At 40.6% G+C, this 25,118-nt stretch overlaps 2 protein-coding genes across 2 annotated transcripts; one reads left to right on the top strand and one right to left on the bottom strand.

Annotated features, from left to right (window-relative positions):
* The first annotated feature begins 636 nt into the window (after positions 1–636).
* nup85 (nucleoporin 85) lies at positions 637–11,516 on the top strand. Its single transcript, XM_023281728.3, has 19 exons — positions 637–805; positions 2,630–2,720; positions 2,820–2,976; positions 3,066–3,136; positions 3,228–3,271; positions 4,108–4,177; positions 4,273–4,394; positions 4,645–4,779; positions 5,380–5,502; positions 5,750–5,881; positions 7,114–7,220; positions 7,318–7,401; positions 7,491–7,556; positions 7,719–7,870; positions 7,958–8,075; positions 9,279–9,379; positions 9,851–10,002; positions 10,920–11,021; positions 11,321–11,516. Exons 1-19 carry the CDS (start codon positions 773–775, stop codon positions 11,417–11,419), a joined length of 1,959 nt encoding a protein of 652 aa, XP_023137496.1. The 5' UTR covers positions 637–772; the 3' UTR covers positions 11,420–11,516.
* Positions 11,517–11,561: 45 nt separating this feature from the next.
* On the bottom strand, positions 11,562–25,082 carry LOC111576161 (ADP-ribosylation factor-binding protein GGA3). Its single transcript, XM_023281719.3, has 17 exons — positions 25,031–25,082; positions 22,661–22,745; positions 22,499–22,574; positions 22,324–22,422; positions 22,119–22,242; positions 21,934–22,037; positions 21,695–21,775; positions 21,448–21,585; positions 19,759–19,840; positions 19,547–19,672; positions 18,268–18,516; positions 17,210–17,292; positions 16,646–16,809; positions 16,215–16,501; positions 15,972–16,141; positions 14,501–14,611; positions 11,562–13,732 (listed from the first exon to the last, which is right to left on the bottom strand). Exons 1-17 carry the CDS (start codon positions 25,068–25,070, stop codon positions 13,622–13,624), a joined length of 2,130 nt encoding a protein of 709 aa, XP_023137487.2. The 5' UTR covers positions 25,071–25,082; the 3' UTR covers positions 11,562–13,621.
* Positions 25,083–25,118: the final 36 nt, after the last annotated feature.

Raw genomic sequence — 25,118 nt, 5'->3', positions numbered from 1 at the left:
GCCACAAGTAAGTCAGGTGGGCAGATGCGCAGTCTGGCCATGGGCGGGAGAGTCCCGGTGCGCGCGGAAGAGGCGCTCTGCTGCACATGCACGCGCACAGCGATCTTTGCCTTTTGTTTTCGGCTTTTCTGAGGAACATCCATCCCATAATATGCGGCTCATCGGCCTGCAGACCTGACACCGGCGTGGCACGGTTCAGTCAGCATCACCGGACAGAACGCAACCCGCACCGGGAGCGCAGAATGTGCACTTTTTGTTTTTTCCGTTTATTTTAACTCTTTAGACCCCAGCAGCCATCTTGTTTTTCTGTCTGGTGAAAAGATGAACTAAACTAAATGATTAGTTTCACAAACACAGAGTGTGAGGGCAGAAGTCACATCAGCACTGACTCTTTACAGATTAAAGGAGGAGTGTTTGTTTGATCGTCTTGTACGTGGACAACATAAATAAACTATTTATTTTTGGTTACTACTTCCTTTTCCTGTTGTTGAATTAGATTCCCGTCGGACCCATCTGTTATATCTCTGTTGTCTTTCTGTATGTCGCACAAAACAAGCAAAACACAACCTGAACCTGCAAGCACTGCCGATGGAAAAACAGGCAAGACGAAGGGCAGCCCTGCTGTGACGTCATGGCACATGCGCCACAGGGTCCTTCGACTGAACGGCTGAGGCGCGTAAGCGGCACCGTAGCGCACTTGCAGCTAATGTTATGTTTATAGCCGAATAGTTCATCATTTTAGGTTTTATTGTATCGATAATAACGTTTACAGATGGAGGAGCTGGACGTTGAGCCGGTAGTTACTGTAAGTGACCACTGTAGCTTATTTTTGTTCTTTTTTACTGCCACGGAATAGCAGCATGCTAACAAGCTAACTGCATCGCAACAGCGTTTTCTGATCCCTAAGTTTAAAAAAATAAACATTATTGAGTTGTTTCATCTGCAGGAGTGTTGTTGGAGTTGTGACACGCTAGAGTCTTAGCCCGACCCAATAGTCTTTTGATTTTAACCTGATAATTGCACAACTGTCAAGCTAATTTAGAGTGACGTTAATATAATGTGAGACGCTGCTGTAGTAAATAAGATCATCCCGCTGCCTCTCTCTGTTTGTTCCACTTAAATATCACAGTGACTGCAGGCTAACTCAACCAGAGGTTCACAAACTTTGTCCCTTGGAATTAATCGGAAATTAATTTTTATTAATTTATAATGATTTACACTGTTGTACTCATAGTTAAAGGTGTATCATGGGTATTGTTATGAATTGCATGTTATTATTTTGGGAAACCAGCCATTTAAACAGTCTGGAAGACGAGAAACAGGTGCTGTTGAAGGGAAAAAGTTCACCTATATTGTCCTATGACCCAGTTCCCCAAATACATCACTAATAATGATATTAAATCTGCTGCCTGTGTTGCTAACAAAAAACTTACTTATGTTTAATATGACGATTACTGATCTAACAGGGTTTCTGCAGGGCATTAAAAAGCATCAAAAGTCATTAAGTTGATTTTGTGAAAATTAAGGCCTTAAATGGCATTAAAAGTCATTAAATTTGATTCTCAGTGGCATTAAAAATTCTTTCTGCAGTTTTCAAGAACAATATTTGACAAGAATAATATATAATTAGACTGCGATTCGTCAGATATGTGCATCTGTGTAAACATGCCGAAGCATTGCGATAATTGTTCCGGCCAAAAACTGCATGTTTTTAAAGTGGCTGGCAGGCTGGACCAGGTGGAGGAGAGCTGGGAAATGGGGAAATGCAAATTCCAGTAAAAATGGCTCAAAAAGGTGGAATTCAGAGAATGACTACAGCAAGTGCTTGGTCAGGGGTGGTTTCCGGATTCAGAAATAGTGAAATGTAGGGACAGTTTTCATATAAAAATCATCTTTTACAATAAAACAAACCCATGTAATTTGTTGAGTTTGTGGTCGTGGCATTGAAATTTTTACAGTGTAGCATTAAAATGACATTAAAAAGCATTAAATTTGACTGGCGGATTTCTGCAGAAACCCTGTCTAATTACAGCAACTTGCAGTAAAATGTGTTTTCATTGCTGCCTGTTGCCATATTTAGTAGGTTACTCTCTTGATTACACGGTTCGTGTTGTACAGCTCTGGAAATAACTATTAGACCAGCTGTTGTTTTCTTTACACGGTCAACACAACAGGTTTATAACATTAATCATTTGTTAGAATTTAACACAAGTTGAATAATTAGAGCATTTTGTAAAAATCATGAAAAAGTTAGAATAATAAATCAACACATACATTATCTTTACAAGTGCGATGTGCTACTGCTGAAAAAAAAATCAACACTGTCTAAAACACACACTTTAAATGTTTCATACGTCTTCAAACATGTGTCACAGTCCATGAACAACACAAAGCTAGAAGACGAGTTAGCAGATGGACTAGTTTTAATCTTTAGTTGGTTAAAGTAATAATCTGTTTAAATTATCAGCCTGAAAATGTGTTTAATAAAAAAAATTGGCAGGAATGTTAGATGTATAATTTACCAAAAATAACATCTGATCTGTCCACCTTATTATGTCTGATACTGAGTCATTATTTAATTTAAATCCCTCTGTCACATGTTCATGGTGTTCCTCCTCTTTAAATGCAGAAAATTCCTGCTGTCAGTGATGGGAAGCACATGGGATTTGCATGGGGTCCTGGTGACATCCTCGTCTATGAGACGCTACACAAAGCATCAGGTATGTCTCAATATTAATATAAACCCCTCTTTATGCTTTTGCACTACTTTGCTTCCTGCCTCGTGCTCTTTCCCTACTATCTTCTGTCTTGTGTTTCAGGTGCTTCAGGATCAGGTTCCTCCTTCATCCATGAGGTCAGGAAAGACGAGGACATATATTCGCCCATTTTACGCAAACTCTTCAATGAGTCACATCACATCTTTGTCGGCCTTCAGACGATTAGAGAGGACCTTCCCAGCAAGAGCAGAAAACCCCAGTAAGAACTCCTGACCAAGTCTTCTCTTCCTGTGCAGCATGTCACTTTATGACTTCATTTGATTAAATACAATCTGTCTACTTCCTTAGATTTGTCAGCATTAGTAAAAACTATAGGTCTGTGATTCGAGCCTGTATGGAGGAACTTCAGCAGGTTGCAGGTAACAATTATAAAATAGAATTTTTGGATTTTATACTCTAGTGTGTGAGAATTCAGAACTAATCAAATTGACCCTTTTGTCCTTTCTGCAGTCTCCACAAAAGACGGAGAAGCCGCCACGCAGTATGGAAATCAGGCATGTGCTACTACTATTGTTGTGTGAAAAAATTAGCAATGTACACACTCAGTCTTGTATGTATTTTACATTCTGAGTAGCAGCAATAATTCAGTACTAGCATTTAGTGTAATTTAGCTGAATGTTGATGTTAGAGTAGAGTGTGACAGTTCTGTGGTATGATTCATGAAAATAAAATAATCCTCTATATTTACTGCTACAGTATGTATTAGAAGTGTTTGTTAGTTACTCCGCCAAGGAACGCGGCGGAGTTATGTAACGATTGGCGTACATGAATCTGTCTGTCTGTTCGCAGCATTACTCGGAAATGGACTAACGGATTTAGATGAAATTTTTAGAGGTCAGAAATGACACAAGGACCAAGTGATTAGATTCTGGCAGTGATGCAGCTTATAGTCTGAATCCACGGATTTTTTCAAGATTTCTGTATCGTTGTGAGATAGCGTCACAGCATCTCTGTAACCATGACAACAAGTGAACGCTACGGCAGCTGCCTGCTGATGATCACATGATTGTGATCCTACTACAAATCCACCGCTGAGGACTTATCAGGACTTATCTGTAGGAAATGATACAAGGAACAACTGATTAAATTGTGGGGGTGTTTCTGAGTCCCATCAATTCCCGGCCACTACATATTTAGGTCACGTGATTCGGTATCCGTACATAACGTACACATGCATAACACACACCTGTACTCAGCGCAAGGTCATTTTGTTTAACTAATAAATAAATGCTGCATTTCTGACAATGCCATATGGGGGAATGAACAACACTGGCAGAGTTGAGTGCTTTTCTTGTTTGTTAAGTGACAGTCTGTTTGTTGTTTGTTCCAGGTCTCCATTCTCTTGGCCATAGAACTGATCTGGAATCTGTGTGAAGTGCTTTTCATCGATGCTGCCCCTGGTTAGAGTCTGACGTTTTGGTTCATCTCATTCTGTGTAATGTATTTTATAATTAGTCTTGGTTTAACAATTCTGCCTGTTTCTGTGTGTTTTCAGCCGGCTCCCTGCTGCTCCACCTGCTGGACTGGGTGAGGTTACATAAGGCTGATGTGGATGAAAAGGCCAGAGAGGTTCTGCAAAGCGACAGCCCTGCTGAGCACAGAGACTACTGGGACGTGGTAGGTGCAGCTCACATTTCTAGCTTTAAAACTACATATCACACACACACACACACACACACACACACACACACACACACACACACACACACACACACACACAATATTCTGCCTGGTGATGATTTAGAGCAGAGATGTTTTCACTCTCATGACCACCAGACCACATTTTCCTCTTTGTTTTCTATTATGTCTGACATTTAGCACAGCATGAGATCTCAGTTCTGACGTGTTTTGTGTCTTCGCTGTGCAGGTGGTGAGTTATGTGCTGCAGGGCAGGTTGGATGAAGCCAGACAGATGCTGATGAAACAGGCCACCCTTCAGCCTGCTGCCAGGAACATGTACAAACTGATGGACACGCTGCTCAGCAAGATGCCCTTCTTCAATGTAAGATCATATTCAGTGGTTTATGTTCTACAGTTGATAGCTGGAATTATTTCAGGGTTTAATCTCTGTGAGAAAGTAGAAATTTTACTGTCAGTACTGACTCCCTACAAACCAAGACACATTTTTTCTTTCACATCGCCAAACCTGCAGAAATCACACAAATGCATGACGTCTCATTAATGGAGAAAAGTATAGAGATTACTAGAAATAATGGAAGACAGAGATGTGGAATGACATTCATCTGAGCCAAGGAGGATAAGGCTACAAGGATGCCACAAAATCATAACCTAAAGATGCCTTATTAGTGAACATATATTATGAAATGTATAAAGTGGCCAGTAGTTCCCATGAAAATACCAATAGTTGTGTAAGACAGCAAAGTTGGAAAAGAGAACGTACAAATCTTGTGTTAGCTTCCTGAGTCCAGTTCCTGACTAACACGCCTCCTTTCAAACAAATATCATGCAAACAAAACAGTAACAAACTGTACTGTTTATGTTCATCCAGCATAGGGTTTGTTTTCCACAATTTAAACAGAATATCAGCTCATAAACTAACCTATGCTGACTTCTCCATATAAATCCTGTGATTCTCCCTCAGCCTAGTGGCACTCAGACGCTGACAGAGTTTGATGTGAAGTGGAGGCACTGGCATGAGGAGGTGGATCGCTGCCTGCAGGACAACTCCTTTGCCAGCAACAAACACCTGGAGATCATCTGCAAGGTCAGTGACTGTGTGCTGTCATTCTGTCATCCACCTGCTCTCTGCAAAGCACCTGTAAAATAACGTCTTAGTCATGTGTAGTTTCTAGTCTGTGCTTTGGGCCGTACTGTGTTGCTGTGTGTAATAGTCACAGGTTTTTGCTGAATTTTCTGCTGCGGTTATTGCACCGTATCGTTGCAGAGTTTTGTAACTGTGAGTCCAACAGCATTTGCACTTTTTTCTCATCTATTTTTCACTTCTATTTCAGCTCCTACTGGGGGATGAAGACATTTTACTGGACCACAAGGAGCTACTGGGAACCTGGTACCACTTTCTTGTCACCAGGCTGCTCTTCTGCCACCCAACAGTGAAACCTGCAGAGCTGCATTACTACGCACAGGTACGCCACGTTTCTGCACCACTCACTGCTGCTACCTTTCTTTCTTTACTGTTATTTACTGTATATGTCAGCGCTGTCAAACATGCAGCCCGCGGGCCAAAACCGGCCCTCTAGAGGGTCCAGTCCGGCCAACAGGACGACTTTGTAAAGTGTAAAAATTACAGAGAAGACATTAATTGCAGATTGCAAATATGCAAAACTAGAAATTTAAATTAATTTCTAGACCATGACAAGTTGTTTTGATCATAAAGTAAGATTCTAGATTGTTCATTGTTCTTTTGTCATTTTGTGCCTCATTTTTGTAATATTTTGTCTTGTTTTTGTTGTTTTTTGTCTGACATTTGACGTTTGTCTCATGTTTTTGTCGTTTTGTGTCCTTTTTGTCTCACTTGTGTTTTTTGTCTACTTTTTTGTTGTTTTGTTTCTTGCTTTTGCTATTTTTGTTCTCGTTTGTGTCATTTATCCATTGCTTTGTCACTTTGTAACTTTTTGTCAAGTTTTTTGTCTCTGTTTTTGTTTTTGTTTCGTGTCGTTTGTTCCATTTTTTGTCATTTTGTTTCTCACTTTTGTTGTTTCGTGTCTCGTTTTTGGAATATTTTGTCTTGTTTTTGTTGTTTTTTGTCTTACTGTTGTCATTTTTCTCATATTTTTGTCATTTTGTGTGTCGTTTTTTGTCTCGCTTGTGTTTTTTGTCTATTTCTTGTCGTTATCTTCCCTTTTTTTGTCTCGTTTGTGTGTTTTTTGTCGCTCTGTAACTTTTGTCAAATTTTTTCTTTTTTTGTTTTGTTTCGTGTCGTTTGTCTCATTTTTGTAATATTTTGTCATGTTTTTGTCTGGCTTTTGTCGTTTTGATCATAAAGTAAAACACTACATCGTTCAGTTCCAGATAACTGTGACTAAATGTTTGTGTCTTTGTAGACACTCTGTGATCTGGAAGTTGTAAGGTGTAAATGATAAACTGAGGCATAATGTTGTTGAAATAGAATTTATTTTTCTTAAGAAATTTCAGGTTGTTCATCATGTTTTGTAAAAAGACAATTCCTTAAATGTGAACATTTTCAGAATGTGCTTTTTTGCACTAAAACAAAGGGAAAATGTGGAGTTTTGGTTATTTATAAGTTATTATGCTGTGATTTTACTGGTCTGGATCACTGGAGATCAAAATGGGCTAAATTCCCTGAACTAAAACTCATTTGACATCCCTGCTATACATGTATCTGTGTTCCCTGTAGTCTTGTATGACCATGTTTCTGGACTCGAGGAGCGTCCCAGAGCCGCTGGACAGCATCTTACTGGCTGCTTTTGAGTTCGACATCCACCAGGTCATCAAGGACTGCAGGTGAGACAGAATCCTATCCAGAAATAAGCTGCATGCATGTTTGTCTTTGTCTGTTTTAACTCTTTCAACACATTGTTTCCTGATTGTGTCTCTTCAGCATTGCTCTCAACAACTGGTGGTTTGTGGCCCATTTGACAGATCTGCTGGATCACTGTAAACTCCTCCAGTCTCACAACCTGCAGTAAGGACGCTGTTTCATTGTGTTTACACATTTTTAGAGTGCATTTCATTCAGCTAACTATTTCACACGACTCTCCTGTGTGTGTTCAGCTTCGGCTCCAACTTGAGAGAGTTTCTGCTGTTAGAATATGCGTCTGGTCTCTTCACTCATCACAGGTATGTTCATGTCGAGGTTCAGTGTGATGATTAAACTGTTTTATATTTACACAGAGAGGGAAAACATGGCTGAAATGTTTATTAGTGAGTCATTTACTCTGTATCTAAAGTGTGAGTTTTGATATTATAAATGCCTTATTGGGTGTTTTTGCTATAAAACAGTCTCTGGCAGTTGGCTGTGGATTACTTTGACCACTGCCCAGAGTTTGGTCGAGTCTACCTGGAGCTGCAGATCGAACGAGTCCCTTTAGACACGGAGCGCAAAGCCCTCAAGGTGCTCAGGATCTGTGAGCAGAGGCAAATGTCTGAGCAAGGTAGCGTTTTATTTCTCAGTCAAGTGAAATGTCCTGTTTTTCCAGTGCAGTAGAGACTTAAAGTGTTTGTTTTTTGTCCTTTTCCAGTGCGCAGTATCTGTAAAATCATGGCTATGCGAGCTCTGAGGAACAACAGACTGGGTTCGGCTCTCTCCTGGAGCATCAGAGCCAAAGATGCTGCGTTTGCCACCCTCATTTCAGAGAGGTTAGTTCCCCGAACTACACTGTGATTACATTCTTCAACAAGCCCAGACACTGAGGAGGCTTCGCTGTTGCTTCCATGAGTTCATTTTAACTTTAGATCAGATCAGACAGTCTTACTCTCCTCAACACTGTTTCCACCACAAACATTTTTACAAACAAACATACAAACCAACGCTGATCATCACATATTCCACCAAGGAACGTGGCACCGTGCCTTGGTGGAATATGTGACAAAAACGGATTTGGATGAAATTTTCAGGGAAGGTCACAAATGACCATCTTTGATTTTTGGACATCTTTGAGTCATTTTGGAAAATTTTCAAGCCATTTTACAATTTTTGTGTCTTTTAGGACATTTTCCAAGTTATTTTGGAAATTATTTGAGCCATACTGACCACTTATGGATGATTTTAGACACATTTTGAGTTATTTTGAGTTATTTTCTTCAGTCACGCTGGACAAGTTTCAAATCATTTGGAACACATTTTAGTAGTTTAGGATATGTTTTAAGTTATTTTGGATATTCTTTAGTCATTTTAGACATGTTTTTGAGTAATTCTGAGTACAAGTGAACGTCAGCTGTCTGCTGATGATCACATGATTGTGATCCTACTACAAATCCACCACTGAGGACTTATCAGGACTTATCCATCGGAAATGATACAAGTAACAATTGATTAAATTGTGGGGATGTTTCTGAGTCCCATCAGTTCCCACTACATATTTAGGTCACGTGATTTGGTATCCGTACATAATGTACACATGCATAACACACACCTGTGCTCAGTGCAAGGTCATGTTGTTTGCGGGTACATCTATATTATATGGACACATTCTATGGTGTTGTGATTTCTGATCATCAATAACTAATAAACAAATGGTGCATTTCTGACATACGGGCAATGAACAGCCTTGGAGGAGGACTGCTCTCTCTGAGTGCTTTTCTAGTTGACTTTGCCGTCAGACAACTACATGCTCTTGTATCTTCCTCAAACAGAAAAGAACATTAATCTTCTCATTCCTTGGGAGGTCTCTTGTTCTTTTTTCCAAAGGGAAGTAAATCAGCATTCAGGATTTCATGTGTTTGATGCAAAACACATCAACCCTTAAAGATAAAGTACTGCTTCCTGATGAAAGCACTTTGTTGTGAAGTTGCCTCTTTCCAAATGATTTTAATTCACCGTGTGTGTTTTCTGTGTCTCAGGTTCCTTCAGGACTACTGCACCAGAGGAACCTTCTCTGATCTGGATCTGATCGACAACCTGGGTCCAGCCATGCTGCTCAGCGACCGGCTCACTTTCCTCGGTAAGAACCGGGAGCAGACAGTGTTAGTGGATCTGTGACTCAGCTGAAGCATCAGATATTCATGAGGAGACGTTCAGTCACATGAGGCTCAGACACACAAACGTGTGATCTAAATAAAGCCGTGTGCTGCTTTTTGCAGCAGCATGTGACGGCGTGTTTTACCGATTATCAGGGAAAAGAGATGAACTATTTAGAGAACATGCAAAGAAACGGCCTTTTCTATACAATCAAAGTGAACATGAAGTGTTTACTGAGCACTAAGATCTCCTCTCATCAAACAGCTGATGGTTCTGTACGGTTTGATGTTTGGAGCATTACAGGATGTAGGAAAAGGCTAAAAGCATGTTAGTGGTAACGTGATACGAGGTGTGATTTAATCTCTGTCAGATTAACTTTAAAGTGATCGAAGGGTTTTTCCACAGGCAGCTATCAGATCACAGTCTAGAAACATCGATCTCTTTCCATTCCCAGGAAAATACCGCGAGTTCCACAAACTGTACGAAGAGAAACGATTCACTGAAGCAGCAAAGCTTCTCCTCTCCCTCATGACGGCAAAGATCGCTCCCCGGAGCTTCTGGATGACTCTGCTGACGGATGCCCTGCCGCTGCTGGAGCAGAAGGAGGTCTGAGCGTTTAACGTTATTAGAACCGCAAGAAGTTGGTTCAGTCTAGATTTATAACCAGAATGCATTCAAAAATACAAAATACAAGACTCTATTCAGAAAAATGTACTTCTTTTTCAGATTATTTAAAAACTTCTTTCAACAAAAAATACTAATGCTCAATAAAAGTTTGATATTTTATTATGATGCATCAACATAGTAGTCAAAATATTATGCTATTACTGTTATTTATTATCAATTAATCTGCTAATGACAATAAACCCAAAGGTATTAAAGATTAAGACGAAGAAAACCAGTGAAAGATCACATTTAAGAAGCTGGGACCAGTTGTTGTCTGACGTTTTGCTGGAAAAACAGTTTAAAATTATCTCAAAATAGTTGAGCGGTATTCTTTGTCGAGCTGCTCTTTGCTAAACTCCTGCCCAGCCATTAATATACTGAAATATTTTTGACTGACGTTTACTGAAATATAAGACACACTCCAGCTCTCTTAACAGTTTAAACTGTTCATATCAGACTGTTATGAAAACATTTTTACAGTGTGATAAGAGTTCAGTTGCAAAATTGATTCTGTTTAATCATTTACTTCAAATAAAACATTTTATCAGTTCAGTCTTATAAAAGTCTGGCATCTGCAGCAGATGATTTACATCAGATTCAGACATTTAATTATCGATTGTTTTCTCCTCAGAAAACTGTGTTGTACAGTTACAGCTTCCTGTAGCTGTCGGTTTAATGCATGTTTGTAAGTGAATATGTGTAAATGCGTTAATCATTGAGCAAATTTTAATGACCTTAACGAACTGTTCATTTAGTTTACATGAATCAGTAACAGAAGTCGACCTGCAACGCTTGCAAAAGAGTGATTACTTTTCATCTGTCTAAACTCACTAAAAACAACCATCTCCTTTTTCTAGGTGATCTTCTCAGCGGATCAAACCTATGAGCTCATGTACTGTTTAGGGGAGCTCACCTCCTCTCTGAACTCTGAAGCTACCGGCACCGACAGGCCCATGCAGGTAAGAATTTCCACGTACAGCCTTAATCCTGCTCAGATAACTGTTTGCAAAATAAAAGCATTCTGAGCTGCTACTAAAGTGCTTAATATTTGATGTGACTGGTTCTGCTATCAGCATTTACCTGCTGGACACATACTACATGTTAATAATGTTAATATTTTCCACTTAAATGTGAATTATGGAGAATAATTCTTCCTTAGCTTCTGTTCCTGGGCAGACACATCTCACTCCACAGCTGCTGCAATATTTAAGCCCTAGAATCTGCTAAACCTCTTAAATGACTGTATTCATCATTTCAGGAGGAAGACATCGAGCTGACCAAAGTGGAGCTGCTGAGACTTGCTCTGGCCAGAAACCTGGCCATGGCCATTGTCAAAGAGGGAACCGTGGAAACATGAAGGCTGAAAACAAAACCCTTCTTTTGCATTTTTGTACTGTATATAAGAATCAAGTAATCAAAACGTGCTCTTTGATAATAAAATGCTTTTCACGATGTCCATTGGAATCTGACTTTTACTAATCCTGAAGATTTAAACAACAGACATTCAAGAAGAATTTTATTTTTCCATGCAGCGAAACAAATGGCACATGGTACACTATATACAGACCTAACAGTCTCCCAGAATCTACACGTCACATGTTCACGTAGCAGACAGCAGGTACGTTACATTACACACTATTTACATTAAACACATACTTCTGTACTTCCAGTATGACGATGAGGTGATTTAAAGTGGATTCACACCCTTTTACTGTTTGCACACTTTAGTTTCCTGTCATCACTTTACTCTCAGCCCAAAATTGCAAAGTTAAGTTTATTAAATTTTGCCGATTTACTGCAAAACAAACTGCAATTTCTCATTTTCAAATGTCAAGATAAAAACTAAGTCATGAAGAAACTCCGACCTTTGTGACAAAACAAGGCATTGATAAGATAAAATCATGTATAAAACCACTGATAAAGCTTTTAGTGTTCCCAGGAGCTGTTTAAGACTTCTACAACAAGAAAAGCAGTACTCTGCCAAACTCGTATCATTTCCAACAGACGAAACCTTGAAAAACAATTATGGCAGAAATCACAGCACCATAGAATGTGTCCATTTAATATAGATGTACCCACAAACAAAATTACCCTGTGCTGAGCACAGGCATGTGTTCTGCATGTGTACATTATGTATGGATACTGAATCACGTGACCTAAATATGTAGCAGGCAGCAGGAATTGATGGGACTCAGAAACACCCCCACAATTTAATCAGTTGTTCCTTGGATCATTTCTGATGGATAAGTAAAGATAAGTCCTCAGTGGTGGATTTGTAGTAGGATCACAATCATGTGATCGTCAGCAGGAAGTGATGTAGCGTTCACTGGTTGTCATGGTTACACTGATGTCGTGCCGCTATCTCACAATGATACAAAAATCTTTAACAAATCTGTGGATCCAGACTATAAGCTGCATCACTGCCAAAATCTAATCACTTGGTCCTTGTGTCATTTCTGACATTCCCTGAAAATTTCATCTAAATCTGTTTGTCTGTCTTTCAGTAATGTTGCTAACAGACAGACACCAATCGTCACATAACACCACCTCCTTGGTGGAGTAAAAATGCAAATGAGGGAGAAATTATAGGAAAAAACAGCATAAAGTGTCTTAGAGAGGAGTGGACAAAAATGGTGTTTTTATATCAAAATAAAATCTTCAACATGGTGTGCAGAAAGTGAAAGAGTCTGAATCCAGTGTAAAGGAGGATTTAGTGAGCTGATTATTAATTTCACAGGTCCACTTCATTCCTCTGCTGCATACTGGAAAAGAAATCTGAAACTCATATTCAGGTTGTTCAGTTCACATTTTCAAGGTTGAGTGATGCATTGAAATACTATGAAGAGGAAATCAATAAATATGATGGAAATCCTCCTAACACTGACACCAGTAGGAGAATAAAACATCTTTAAATAGAAAACACCACTATGGATCGCCACTGCCAGAAACATGACTGACAATCTGGGATAAAATCACCTTCATTTACCTCCAAAAAATAAAACTAACATGAAATAAAACCAGTGTATGACTCAAGTTAAAAATCCAGATGGCTAAAATAATCAAACACACATCCTTCTATCTGTCTGCAGCAAAGATATGCGGCTAAATTTTCCATTCAAACTCCCTCTGAAGCGATCTACTAGATTTTTAAGTCTCTGGATATATTCAAGTATATTTTTTGATTTGCAGGAGGAATAAATAAAAGCACATCTGCTGGCTCTTCTTTTAAAACGTGCTGTTCTGCAGTGGAACGCTTCAGTTTGAGGCCAATACCTGCAGTACATTCAAATCTGTTGGAAAAATCCACTGAAATATTTCTCTCAAGGACCTGTAAGCATCACCGTCTCTGCTTTGTTAGCTAAAACTTCGAGAGTTTGCTGTTAACACTTCATTATTTCCATTAATAACAAAAAAAAAGACCGACTCTAAGGAATGTAAAGCTGTGAGGCGGATCTCCCCACCCTGCCCTCCGTTCTCTCTGGGATGGATGGAAACCAACGCACCCCGTCATGGAGGATGAAGCGGCCCGTCCTGCTGAGGTTAGCAGGTCTGCATGCCGCTATAGCCGACCCCACGACTCTGGAGCGGGGAACTGGTCCACTTCTCCCACCTCGTTGCACAGACGATCTCCCAGCGTGAAGGCGAGCTTGTAGCGCAGACGAACCTTCTCCTGTAAGGACGCACAGAGAAAGCCTTGTGGCTCTGAGGGTCTTCGTGGTTTTCCTGAAGCGTGATGTTGCCTATCTTTTTTTGTAATCAAAGTTTTTATTAAGTTTTCAAGTCAGAAACAACCACAACAATATATACAACAGCCATTTACCAGGTAATGCTAACATTTTGCTGCAACAAAAATACACCAGTAACAAAACAAAGCAAATAAACAACAACACAATAAATAAGGGGGGTGGGAGGGGCATTTAGATGGATTAATGATTGATGATAATAATAATTATGGGACACTAGTCAGTTCATATTGAATAAAATGTAGGAAATGAGACCAAACCTGGTGGAATTTACCCCTACCATCATGTAATCTTGCAATAAGCTCTTCAAAAGATGCTGTATCTGTCATTAACTTCAGCCCGTCTGTAAAACTGGGCCTTACTTGGCTCTTCCAGTGTCTAAGAATAATTCTTATTGCAATGATAAACCCAGCTAATGCCAGGGCAGACTCTGCTTTAGACACCCCTGATGGTAGCAGGGATCTATCTCCAACTAGACATAACTGGGGAGATTCTGGTCGTGGTGTGGTTAACCAATCTCCAATACTTTTAATGACTTGTTGCCAAAAGGTTAGGACCAGAGAACAATCCCACAAAAGATGAAGATAAGAGCCTGTGGCATTCATACATTTCCAACATATATTGCCCCTCATTTAATCCCATCTTGTGAAGCTTAGCTGGTGTGTAGTAGTACCTGTGTATAACACGTCGCCTACCTTTGATGGATTGGCCAGCAGCATGATCTGAGTGATGGAGGCTGGAGGTAGGATGGGGTTGAACGGTGCCAGTTCTGTTCCTGATGGAGGCTGCAGCTTCACCTTCATGGACTGGTGGAAGAAGAAAAGAAGAGTCAAGACAGTTTTTCCAACCTGATATCGGTGCTTCCATGTTTGACCTTGGCTGGGCTCTTCACTTTCTTTCACTTCTACAGGCTAAAATCAAATCTAGACTGGGGTTCCTTTACATTCTCTGCCAAACACACTATTGTGAGGATGACCATTCTCCCCATGTTCGACTACGGTGATGTCATCTATAAAATGGCCCCTATTGGTGCTTTTCCACGTGTGTGCCCTTAACAGGCTTCATGTCCTCCATGACTCAGTCATCCGTATTGCTACTGGTGCTCCTTTCTCCACCCTCCATTGTGACCTATACTAACTGGTGGGTTGTTCCTCCCTTCACACCAGGCGACTCCAGCTGTGGCTTTTACTCATCTACAAAACCCTATCAGGGAAGACACCTCATTATTTCTCTCACCTCCTTCACCCCTCCCATAACAACGACCAGCTGAGGTCCAGTGAATCTCATAACACTGTCTATCCTCAAGGTTCCAGTGTGTTTGGCCAGAATTCCTTTCACTTTGCTGCACCCATCGATGGAAATTCCCTCCAAAAATCTCTCAAACTTATCAGCTCTTCCATCACTTTAAATGTTTAAGCAGAAGCTGCGGTAGACTCTAGCTGACCGCTGCACATGCTGACTGTTTTCACTGAACTGCTAGCATTCATCGAGGTTGTTTTTAATCTCTGTTTAAACACTTGTGTGTCCTTTTTTGTATAGGCATTGTTTGCTTGTTAGCTTTCTTCCTGCTGGGGCCTCTTGCCAGGTCATCATTGGAAATGAGAAAGTCTTCTCAACTGATCCTGACCTTGGCAAACATGGTCGACACACCTGATACTGGTGAAGTCAAACACTTTGACAAGCTGAAGGAGACCTGAGAAAAACACGTTGCCAACCAAAGAAACCATCAAACATCCATCCATCCATCATCTTTACACTGCTTAATCCTCATTAGGGTCACGGGGGGCTGGAGTCTATCCCAGCTGACTGAGGGTGAAGGTTCACCTGGACAGGTAACAGTATCACAAGGCTACACATAGAGACAAACAATCACACACATTCACACCTATGGACAATTTAGGATCACCAATTAACCTCAGTATGTTTTTGGACTGTGGGAGGAAGCCGGAGAACCCAGAGAAAACCCACGCATCCACAGGGAGAACATGGAAACTCCATGCAGAAAGATCCCAGGAAGGTCGGGACGCGAACCGGGAATCTTCTAAATGCAAGGCGACAGTGCTAACCACCGAGCCACTGTGCAGCCCAGCTGTATTTCCAGTGAAATTATTTTATCTCTCGTAACATATGCAATGCTTGAATGAACAGAGGAACAAATGTCCTTACCTTGGGCACAGCAGCTTGCAGGACCACACTGTGAACAGGTAGGGGCGCTGTGTTCAGCATGGATACCACCATTACCAACACGTCAGGCCGGCCAGGAGGACAGTCGGACGCAAAGTTGAACAGAACACGTATGCCGTCTTTATCGTAGGCAGTCACAGGCAGGACTTTACCTGAGGACAGACACATGTGTGAGTTAAGGAGAACCACTGATTCTGCATTCCCCTCCATCTTTGCTCTTCTTACTCGGTCTGATCGCCTCCAGAAGGACGTGGACGCTGCTCAGGGAGACGTCTGAAGCTCTGGCCGGGCTGCCCTGGAGGGGAGGGTGGCAGGGGGATAGGGAGCGGAACAGGGGGCTGCCTGGAGCCGAGCCCAGGGCCTGGGCCTTGGCCTGGGATAAAGCAGGGGAGCCGGGCATGGAGCTCTGGAGGAGAGAGGCTGAAGAGGGAGAACCCTGCCCAGGTATGAAGGCAGGAGCTGCTGCAGGGATCCCAAAGCTGCTTCCTCTGGCCGTCATCTGGCTGGACAAACTGGAAATCACAATTAGAAGATCTCCATGACAATTTATGATACCACTTATTTAAGAAATGATCAGATCAGATCAGATCAGAAGCGCTAACATCAATTTTAGCAACAGGAGTCTGGATTATGAGAGAAAACTGTTAAATCTGTACCTCTTGTGATCTGGAAAGCCCATCATGGCCAGGTCCTGCAGGTTCTGCAGACTGTGTGTGGCGGCTGCTTCGACCAGAGGAACAACCGGAACCACCGGAACCACCGGAACCACCGGACCGGGACCAGCTACAGGACCAAACACGTCCAGACTGACTGCTGGGCCCTAAAGAGGACAAAAGGAGAAATTATTTTGGCATTGGTTTGTCTGTCTGTCTGTCAGCAACATTCCTCTAAAACAGACTAACGGGAATTGAAATCTTCATTGAAGGTCAGAAAGGACAGAAGGACCAAGTGATTAGATTTTGGCAGTGATGCGGCTTACAGTCTGGATCCACAGATTTGTTAAAGATTTCTGCATCATTACAAGGCGTCACTGTAACTATGACAACAAGTGAACACTACGTCAGCTGCCTGCTGACAAATACATGATTGTGATCCTACTACAAATCCACTGCAGCGGACCATGAATTTCTAAAGATTTCATCCGTCGGAAATCATACGACGACTGAGCAGCCTGGACAGAGTACTGTGCTCTCTGAGTACTTTTCTTGTTTTAAATGTACCTGTAAGGAAGTCCACTGATTGGAAAGTTCATCCAACTTGGGTTTTGATATGCTGCTCAGAGAGGTAGGGGTGTCATTCAGTCCTGAAACAAGAGAAAAACTTTGGTTTTGTCTCTCTAAACTACATTACAAAAGCTACATTACAGCACAAGTCTGACATTTTGAGAAATACATTTATTTCCAAACCAATAGATGATGAGGTTGATATGACTCTAATATCTGTACACTAAAAGTTGTTAGTGTAGCCTATAAGTTGATTTCTGTGTTTTTGTGTTTGCTGCAGGTGGATGAAAGATGGCGACAAAAAAAGGAAATTGAAAATGTGTTTTTACACAGAGCAAGGGATGGATTTTATCAATTAAGCTGCGTCTCCACCACTGGAACATTTGAAGGAACTTTATATTTAACTTTCCTTTGCAAGGTTTAAATTAAAGCTGGGGTAGGCAGTATTTTTCTGGCATTACTGGGCAAAAAATCCATAATCACCTTTCGGTATATTGTAATTGAAACTGTGGTCTAAAAGGAAATGAGACTTCTGCACTTCCTGTTAGCTCCATTTTCAGCCATAAAAAAGAGGTTGTGATGGGAGATTTTAGCCGATCACAGGTCTGTTTATCTAGATAATAGAAAGTCTGTCCATATGGTGGGAATTTGGACAGAAAGGAGAGAGAGAGAGAAGGGCGGAATTTTCTATTTTTTTTTCCTTTTTCTAGATTTCTACTTGCCATAGCTTTAACTTGAGTTAATTATTTTATCTCACAAAAACCACCTGAGCGAGATGCTATTTCAGCTAATAGGAAGAGCAACAAAGTTGGTTTTGAGTGAACTAAACAGACTTTCAAACATGAGATTGGGGTTTAAAAACAACTTATTTTGCAGGTTTAAAGTGCATAAATCCATATTTGTACGGTGGCAGGAGACGTTAGCTTAGCCTGAGCTAACCTGGAAAAACTACCAACTGTTTGCTAATTAACATGTTATATCTTATGATTTTAACTAGTGTTAAAAGCTGGTTGCCAGGAAAACTATTCCTTTAAGGCACAATGAGAATATTGTACCCAGAGACAGCAGCTCATCGTCCAGGAGAGACAGTGCCGTGGAGGCCTTGTCGAGGGGAGGATGACTCGGGCTGCTGCTCTGACTGCCATGCGAGCCGGCAAGTCGTGTGGGTGGAGGAGGCAGGACGGGGATGGGAGACGGGGTGAGGCTGGGGGAGGCAGGAAGTGAGGGAAGAGGAGGAGCGGCGGCAGGTTGAGGAGGACTCGGAGTGTCGAGGCCGGCCAGGTCGATCAGTGTGTCTGTGGTATCTGTGGAGGGATTACACAACATCAGAACACATGGAGCATCTGGGTCATTCCAGAACTGGAGGACATTTTACATCCCACCCATCAAATTTCAAATAATCCATGTAGAAAATACTAAAACATGCAGTTGTTGTGTAAATGTTCTTGTCCTGAGACCAAATCTAAAAACAAAACCCAGGAGAAAAGAATGTTTGAATATATTTTTAAAAATACCAAATAAGTCTGGAGTTCCCCCTAAAATGTCATTTTTCTCTTGTCCCACCCCCCTGAAGACCAAACTGAATCTCTAATAAAACAGTTTACGGTTACTTTTACTAAATATATGGTGAATTTTACAAACTTTATGGTTAATTTTGCAAAATTTAGTGTTAATTTAAAAAAATATATATTGTTAATTTTACTAAATTTAAGGTTTATTTTTCTAAATTTATGATTACTTTCACTAAATTTATGGTTAATTTTACTACATTTGTAGCTTTTTTTCTTTTTTAAAACACCAAGTAAGTCTGGAGTTCCCCCTAAAATGCCATTTTTCTCTTGTCCCCCTGATGACCAAACTGAATCTCTAATAAAACAGTTCAAATGAAATTTATATCTCCTTTCTTGGTATTATTTTTTTCATTGATGTCTCTTGTAATTGTGGGCACATTTTTTAAATCAACATAATATTTTAAATAATAATTATTGGAACGTGTTTCCAACAACATGTTAGCAGAACCTTTTTAGCTGGTAGAAGGAGAAGAAAACAGTGAATCACATGAAACGCTGGAATTAACATCGTCAACAGTTTTGCTAAAGAATAGGTAGAGCAAAAGTTATACTTTTAATATTTTCATCACATTATCAGCCTTGAGTCTCACTCTACCTCATATTATCAGGATCCATAGAATTAATACTGGTTTTTATGTTTATGTGAACAGAAACTTGAAGCTGCTTCCATGCGTTTGGCCTGTATTGGCTTTGCTTCCAAACTTTTTGCCCGTAGTGTTTTTAATGTAAACATGTAAGAAGATAATCAGATCCTGTCTCTCACCGCTCTCACTGTGTCCAGCTGTAGTTTGAGGATCTTCACTGTCGCCGTTGATCGGCTGCCCTTCGACTATCTTCTTATAGGAGTTGATGACCCTGGAGAGGTCGTCGCTGGCCTGCAGGATGTCGCCTGAGGAGGTAAACGGACACAGACGGTTACAGATTCTACACAGTGATGTTAAAAAACAGAAGTGCAGATAAACAAATCCAGCAAACCTAAACTGGTGTCATTGTCCTCGGTCTCAGTGGCCATTTTGAAAGCGGCACGCCTCAGCTTGTCACAGCGTTCATAGAGCTCCTGAAACAAAGGAGGTGCTGTGTCGTTAAAACAAAGATCTGACACCACATGATGTCTGGAAATTCAGTTAGTTACACTTAAATATCACAATACAAACATCAGATCCAGTAGTAAAACATTATAAAACTATAAAGCAGAGGGATTGTGTATTTCTTTTCATTTCTTGATTTATTTGGACTGGACAGTGCATATTAATGAACGTACAATCTCATAAGTTTACACAAAGTTGCAGTAAATAAATCGGATTTAGCACAAGGCTGATTTCCATCCGTTAAAAAATATATCGTTATTTAAAGGTTATTATGCTGTGATTTTACTGGTGCAGTCCACTGGAGATCAAATTGGGCTGAATGTGGTTCTGAACAAAAATTAGTTTGACACCCTGATGTAACAGCAAAAATGCCCCACATAGCATAAAAAGCCACCAGATCTCCTCACTGGAGGAGTCAATGATTCATTTTCCTCTAATTTGTCACCCATCTGACGTGTGTCTGTGCATGATTTGCCCCTGTGTGGCTACTGCACCTTTGTTGGTGCTTTTCACTTCATGAACTGGTCCTTTATGGTGGCTAGATGGAGGCCGCTACTGAGTAAAAGACTTGAGACCTGGAGTTTGTCTGCATTTGAAAGATTTGGAAAACACCAGGCAAAGATTCACTGCTCTGTTCCACAGAATAAGCCGGCTGTGCAGGACTAGATGTGCAGTGAATTCTGGCTGGGTGAGACCTACTCTGAAGGGCTAATATTTTAGTAAAGTGCTTCCTAGGCAGAGCTGTCATAAAGTGCCTGTTTTTAAAATGTCTGATTTTAAAGTGCCTGATTTTCTCAATGTTCACAAGTTTGATAAGTAAATAGACAAGGCATTCTGTGCAAAGGAGGACTTTCTAAATCTTACTTCACAGTCCCCCCTGCTGGCTGACCTTGTATTACTAACATCACTTCTCTTTTGGATAAAATCCCCCAGGTGCAGGGGAGCCATCCCATTCATAGACTTAAATATTAAGCAAGCACTTTTAAATGATTTGAAATTCTCAAGGCTTAGGAATTGATATTTCTAAGATTGCACAATGATGGAATGACTGTGGCTTTTTGTCAAACACCTTAATTTTTCAAAATAACTGAGACTCTGTTTTGTCTTAAGGTCAGTTAATGTGCTGTTCTTTTTTTTTTTTTTTTGCTGTGAGACGCAACTATTCCACTTTTTTTTCCACTCATTGCAGATTAAATACGTTTATCATGTCATATGTGTGGGCTGCACAGTGGCCTGGTGGTTAGGACTGTTGCCTTGCAGCTAGAAGATCCCCGGTTCGCATCCCGGCCTTCCTGGGATCTTTCTGCATGGAGTTAGCATGTTCTTCCTGTACATGTGTGGGTTTTCTCCAGGTTCTCCAGCTTCCTCCCACAGTCCAAAAATATGCTGAGGTTAATCAGTAATTCTAAATTGTCCACAGGTGTGGATGTGAGCGTGATTGTTTGTCTCTATGTGTAGCCCTGTGATAGACTGTTACCTGTCCAGGTGAACCTTCACCCTCAGTCAGCTGGGATAGACTCCAGCCCTCTATTGAGGATTAAGCGGTGTGTAGATAACAGATGGATGGATGCCGTACCTTAATGATCTCCTTGTCTGAGTCAGTTGAACTGTCTTTATTGTAGTGGGTCAACATCTCAGTCAGCAGCTTGACGTTGATGTTCACCTCCTCCAGCGTGTGGATTCGCTTCGTGACCTTCTGCACTCGAGCATCATCCTGACAAAAACAGCGAAACATATTAAAATCCATGAGAGAAATAAAGCAAGAGCAGCTTGAAGGTAACGTTCAAATTTAATATCATTTCTGCACCTAAAGAGCTCTTCACCTCTTTCACCATGTTTTTGATTAATCTGTTGGCTTCCTGTAGATCTTCTGGGTTTTTGCTCCGGAGAAGTTCAGCGAGAAGCTGCACAGACACACATTTAAAGGTCAGTCTGCTTGTTGTAATGATAGAAAAGCAGAATTTACCAGAAATATGAGAGATTTAAACAGCAGGTATGGGTCCTTTGCTTGAGTTACTTCACAAAACTACAGAGCAGGTTTTGTTTTCCTTCAGCCTCCCACCTTCCCCATGTCCTCGTTGTCAAACACCGGGTGTTTGGGTCGAGTTGGAGGAGAAGGGATCAGCGTCCTGTCCAGCGGTAGCTCTGGGTCATTTGTCACGAGGCCTGGAGATGAGAGCGATTAAAGAGCTTCATATTTAAACGTGCATTCTGTTAATCTGGTTGGTCCACATGCTCTCTGCTCACCTTGTCTCCTCAGTGTCTGGTAGGCTTCACCGATCTTAGTCTCACTGGGAAAAGCAACCGTCCAGCTGTACAGCATTTCTACGATCTTCACCTTCACCTTCTCAGGCGCAGTTTCACCCAGGTACTGAAAATATAAAGTCATCGTGAAGGAGCTGGGTAGTCCTTCACCTTTTATCAGCATGAAGTCTACCTGAAGGCAGCTCACCTTTGGGGAAACAACTTTAATCAGCTCATTCAAAAATCTGTATTTTCCGACTTCATTGTGGAACCTTCTCCCGCAGTTCTTCATACAAGCTTCTAACACCTGAACAGAAAACATTAATGTGAATATTTGCTTCACAAGTTCAGAAAAACGGGACAATTACAGCATTGTTTCTTACTGTCAGAGCCTGAAGCGCCTCCCATTCTTGTGGCGAGTGGATTTTGTGCACGAGTAGAGTTACTGCAATCTGAGGACTGCAAGAAGAAAGAGTCCAGATGAAAACCTAAAACTAAGCTGAACGATGTTTTTGATTTATTTAAGTGTGTTGCATTAGATGTACCCCTCCAGTTCCTTGTTGATCTGATCACAGAAGCCGATGATGTACTCCCAGTCCTCTTGTCTGTTTGTTGGATGGGTGGCTTTATCTAGTAGAGAAGGACACATCATATTAACACAATCATAACCATCATAAAGGTGTCTACACATTAATGAAACAAGAAAAGCACTCAGAGAGCAGTACTCCGCCAAGGCTGCTCAGTCGATGTATCATTTCAGACTGTCGATAAGTCCACAGCAGTGGATTTGGACTTTTTGTGTCAAATTTTTTGTCTCTTCTTTGATTTGTTTCATGTCATTTGTTAATTTTTTGTCATTTTGTGTCTCGTTTTTGCAATATTTTGTCTTGTTTTTGTTTATTGTCTGACTTTTGTTGTTTTGATCATAAAGTGAAATACTGTATTGCTCATTGTTCTTTTTGCCATTTTGTGTTTTGCTTTGTTTGTTGTTTTGTTTTTTGTCTCGCTTGTCTACTTTTTTGTAATTTGTTTCTCACTTTTGTCATTTTGCATCTCATTTGTAATTTATTGCCTCGTTTTTAGTGTTTGCCCATTTTTTTGTCACTTTGTAACTTTTTTGTCTCTTTTTTGTTTTGTGCCATTTATCTCATTTTTCTGTCATTTTGCGTCTCATTTTTGTAATATTTTGTCTTGTTTTTTTGTCATTTTGATCATACAGTAAAATACGATATTGTTCAGTTCCAGATACCTGTGACTAAATGTTTTGTGTCTTTGTAGACACTCTGTGATCTGGAAGTTGTGATGTGTAAATGATAAACTGAGGCATAATATTGTTGAAATAGAATTTATTTTCTTAAGAAATTTCAGGATGTTCATAATATTTTGTAAAAAGATAATTCCTTAAATGTGAACATTTTCAGAATGTATTTTTTTTGCACTAAAACAAAGGAAAAATTTGGAGTTGAGGTTATTTACAGGTTATTATGCTGTGATTTTACTGGTCCGGATTACTTGAGATGAAATTGGGCTGAATGTGGCCCCTGGACTAAGATGAGTTTGACACCATCACAGCAACAATGACCCCCACGACATAAAAAAAACCCCACCAGATCTCCTCACTGTAGGAGTCAATGATTGATTTTCCTCTAGTTTGTCACCCATCTGACATGTGTCTGGGCATGATTTGCATCTGTGTAGCTACTGCACCCTTGCTGCTTTAGAAATCAGGAGCTTTTTACTTCATCAACTGCCCCTTTATGGTGGCTAGATGGAAGCCGCGACTGAGTAAAAGACTCTGTCTGCATTAAAGGATTTTAAAAACACAAGGGAAAGATTCACAGGTCTGTTCTGCAGAATGGGTGAGATGGCTATGCAAGGCTAGATTTGCAGTGAGAATTGCATCCCAAACAATGGCTGCAAAATGCCAACAGAAACCATCACTAGGGATGTCCGATAATATTGGCCACCGATATTATTGGCCCAATATTGGCATAAAAATGGAACATCGGTCAATATCGTTATTGGGTTTTTTTTTTGCCTATCATGAAAACCAATAAAACAATGCCTGTATTTCGCTGGCATTTACCGGACAGGGAGAGAGAGAGAGGGACAGTGTGAACTGTTGTTTGAGACATTTTTTTTAAAAAATGGCATAAATATGGCATTTTTTCCATAACTACGTTGAAATAGTTTTCTTATTTTGCACAGAATGTTTACATTTGGAAAGCCTTGTTGCATTTGATAATGCATCCAATGGGCCATCACCATAAAATTAGGCATGATGTGTTAATTCCAAGACAGGGGATATGTAATGCTACCTAAAATTAGTTAAATAGCCCACATATATCGGTATCGATTGATATCAGAATCAGAAATTGAGAGTTGGACAATATCAACATATCGGTTATTGGCAAAAAAGCCAATATGGGTATCCCTACCCATCACCTTTAATTTTTTAGATTAAATGTATAAAGAAGCATAAAATGGAGTGACTCAAAACAGTATTCAAAGTAAATGCATGTAGTTATTTTGTGAGCATACACCTCTTTGTAAGTCTGACAATACAGTGACTGTTATCATCCTTCCTCTGTCTAATAACTGATGCATTGTTCTCCGTTTACAGAGCTGCTCATTCCTCCTGCACACGGATCTGTTTGTGCCCTGAAAGCTGCCCTGAAGGGAAACTATGTGACCAATGTGTGCAGTCTGAGCTGTCAGCAGAAGCTGTTTACTGCAGCTCTCCACCCATCCTGCTAATGATGCTGCTGCTGTCTGCATCTCTATCAGCCGTCAAACAGCTTTACAGCGCGGTGACAGCTTCTGCTCAGACCTTCTATCCGCCCCGTCACCCGGAGCCACGCATCTAGCTAATTATGTTCACTATTTAAGTCATAAAAACGGGCTTAATCACTCACTGAGCCAGGATTCAAGCGACTCCCCTTCCTGGTACGCCATAGCACTACAAACATCGCGTGATGTCACCGCCTGTGTGCGAGAGTACAA

Source organism: Amphiprion ocellaris, chromosome 19, assembly GCF_022539595.1.
Source record: "Amphiprion ocellaris isolate individual 3 ecotype Okinawa chromosome 19, ASM2253959v1, whole genome shotgun sequence".
Lineage (NCBI taxonomy): Eukaryota > Metazoa > Chordata > Actinopteri > Pomacentridae > Amphiprion > Amphiprion ocellaris.
Note: the sequence above shows the minus strand (reverse complement) of the source record. Positions and strands in the feature narration are given on the sequence as shown.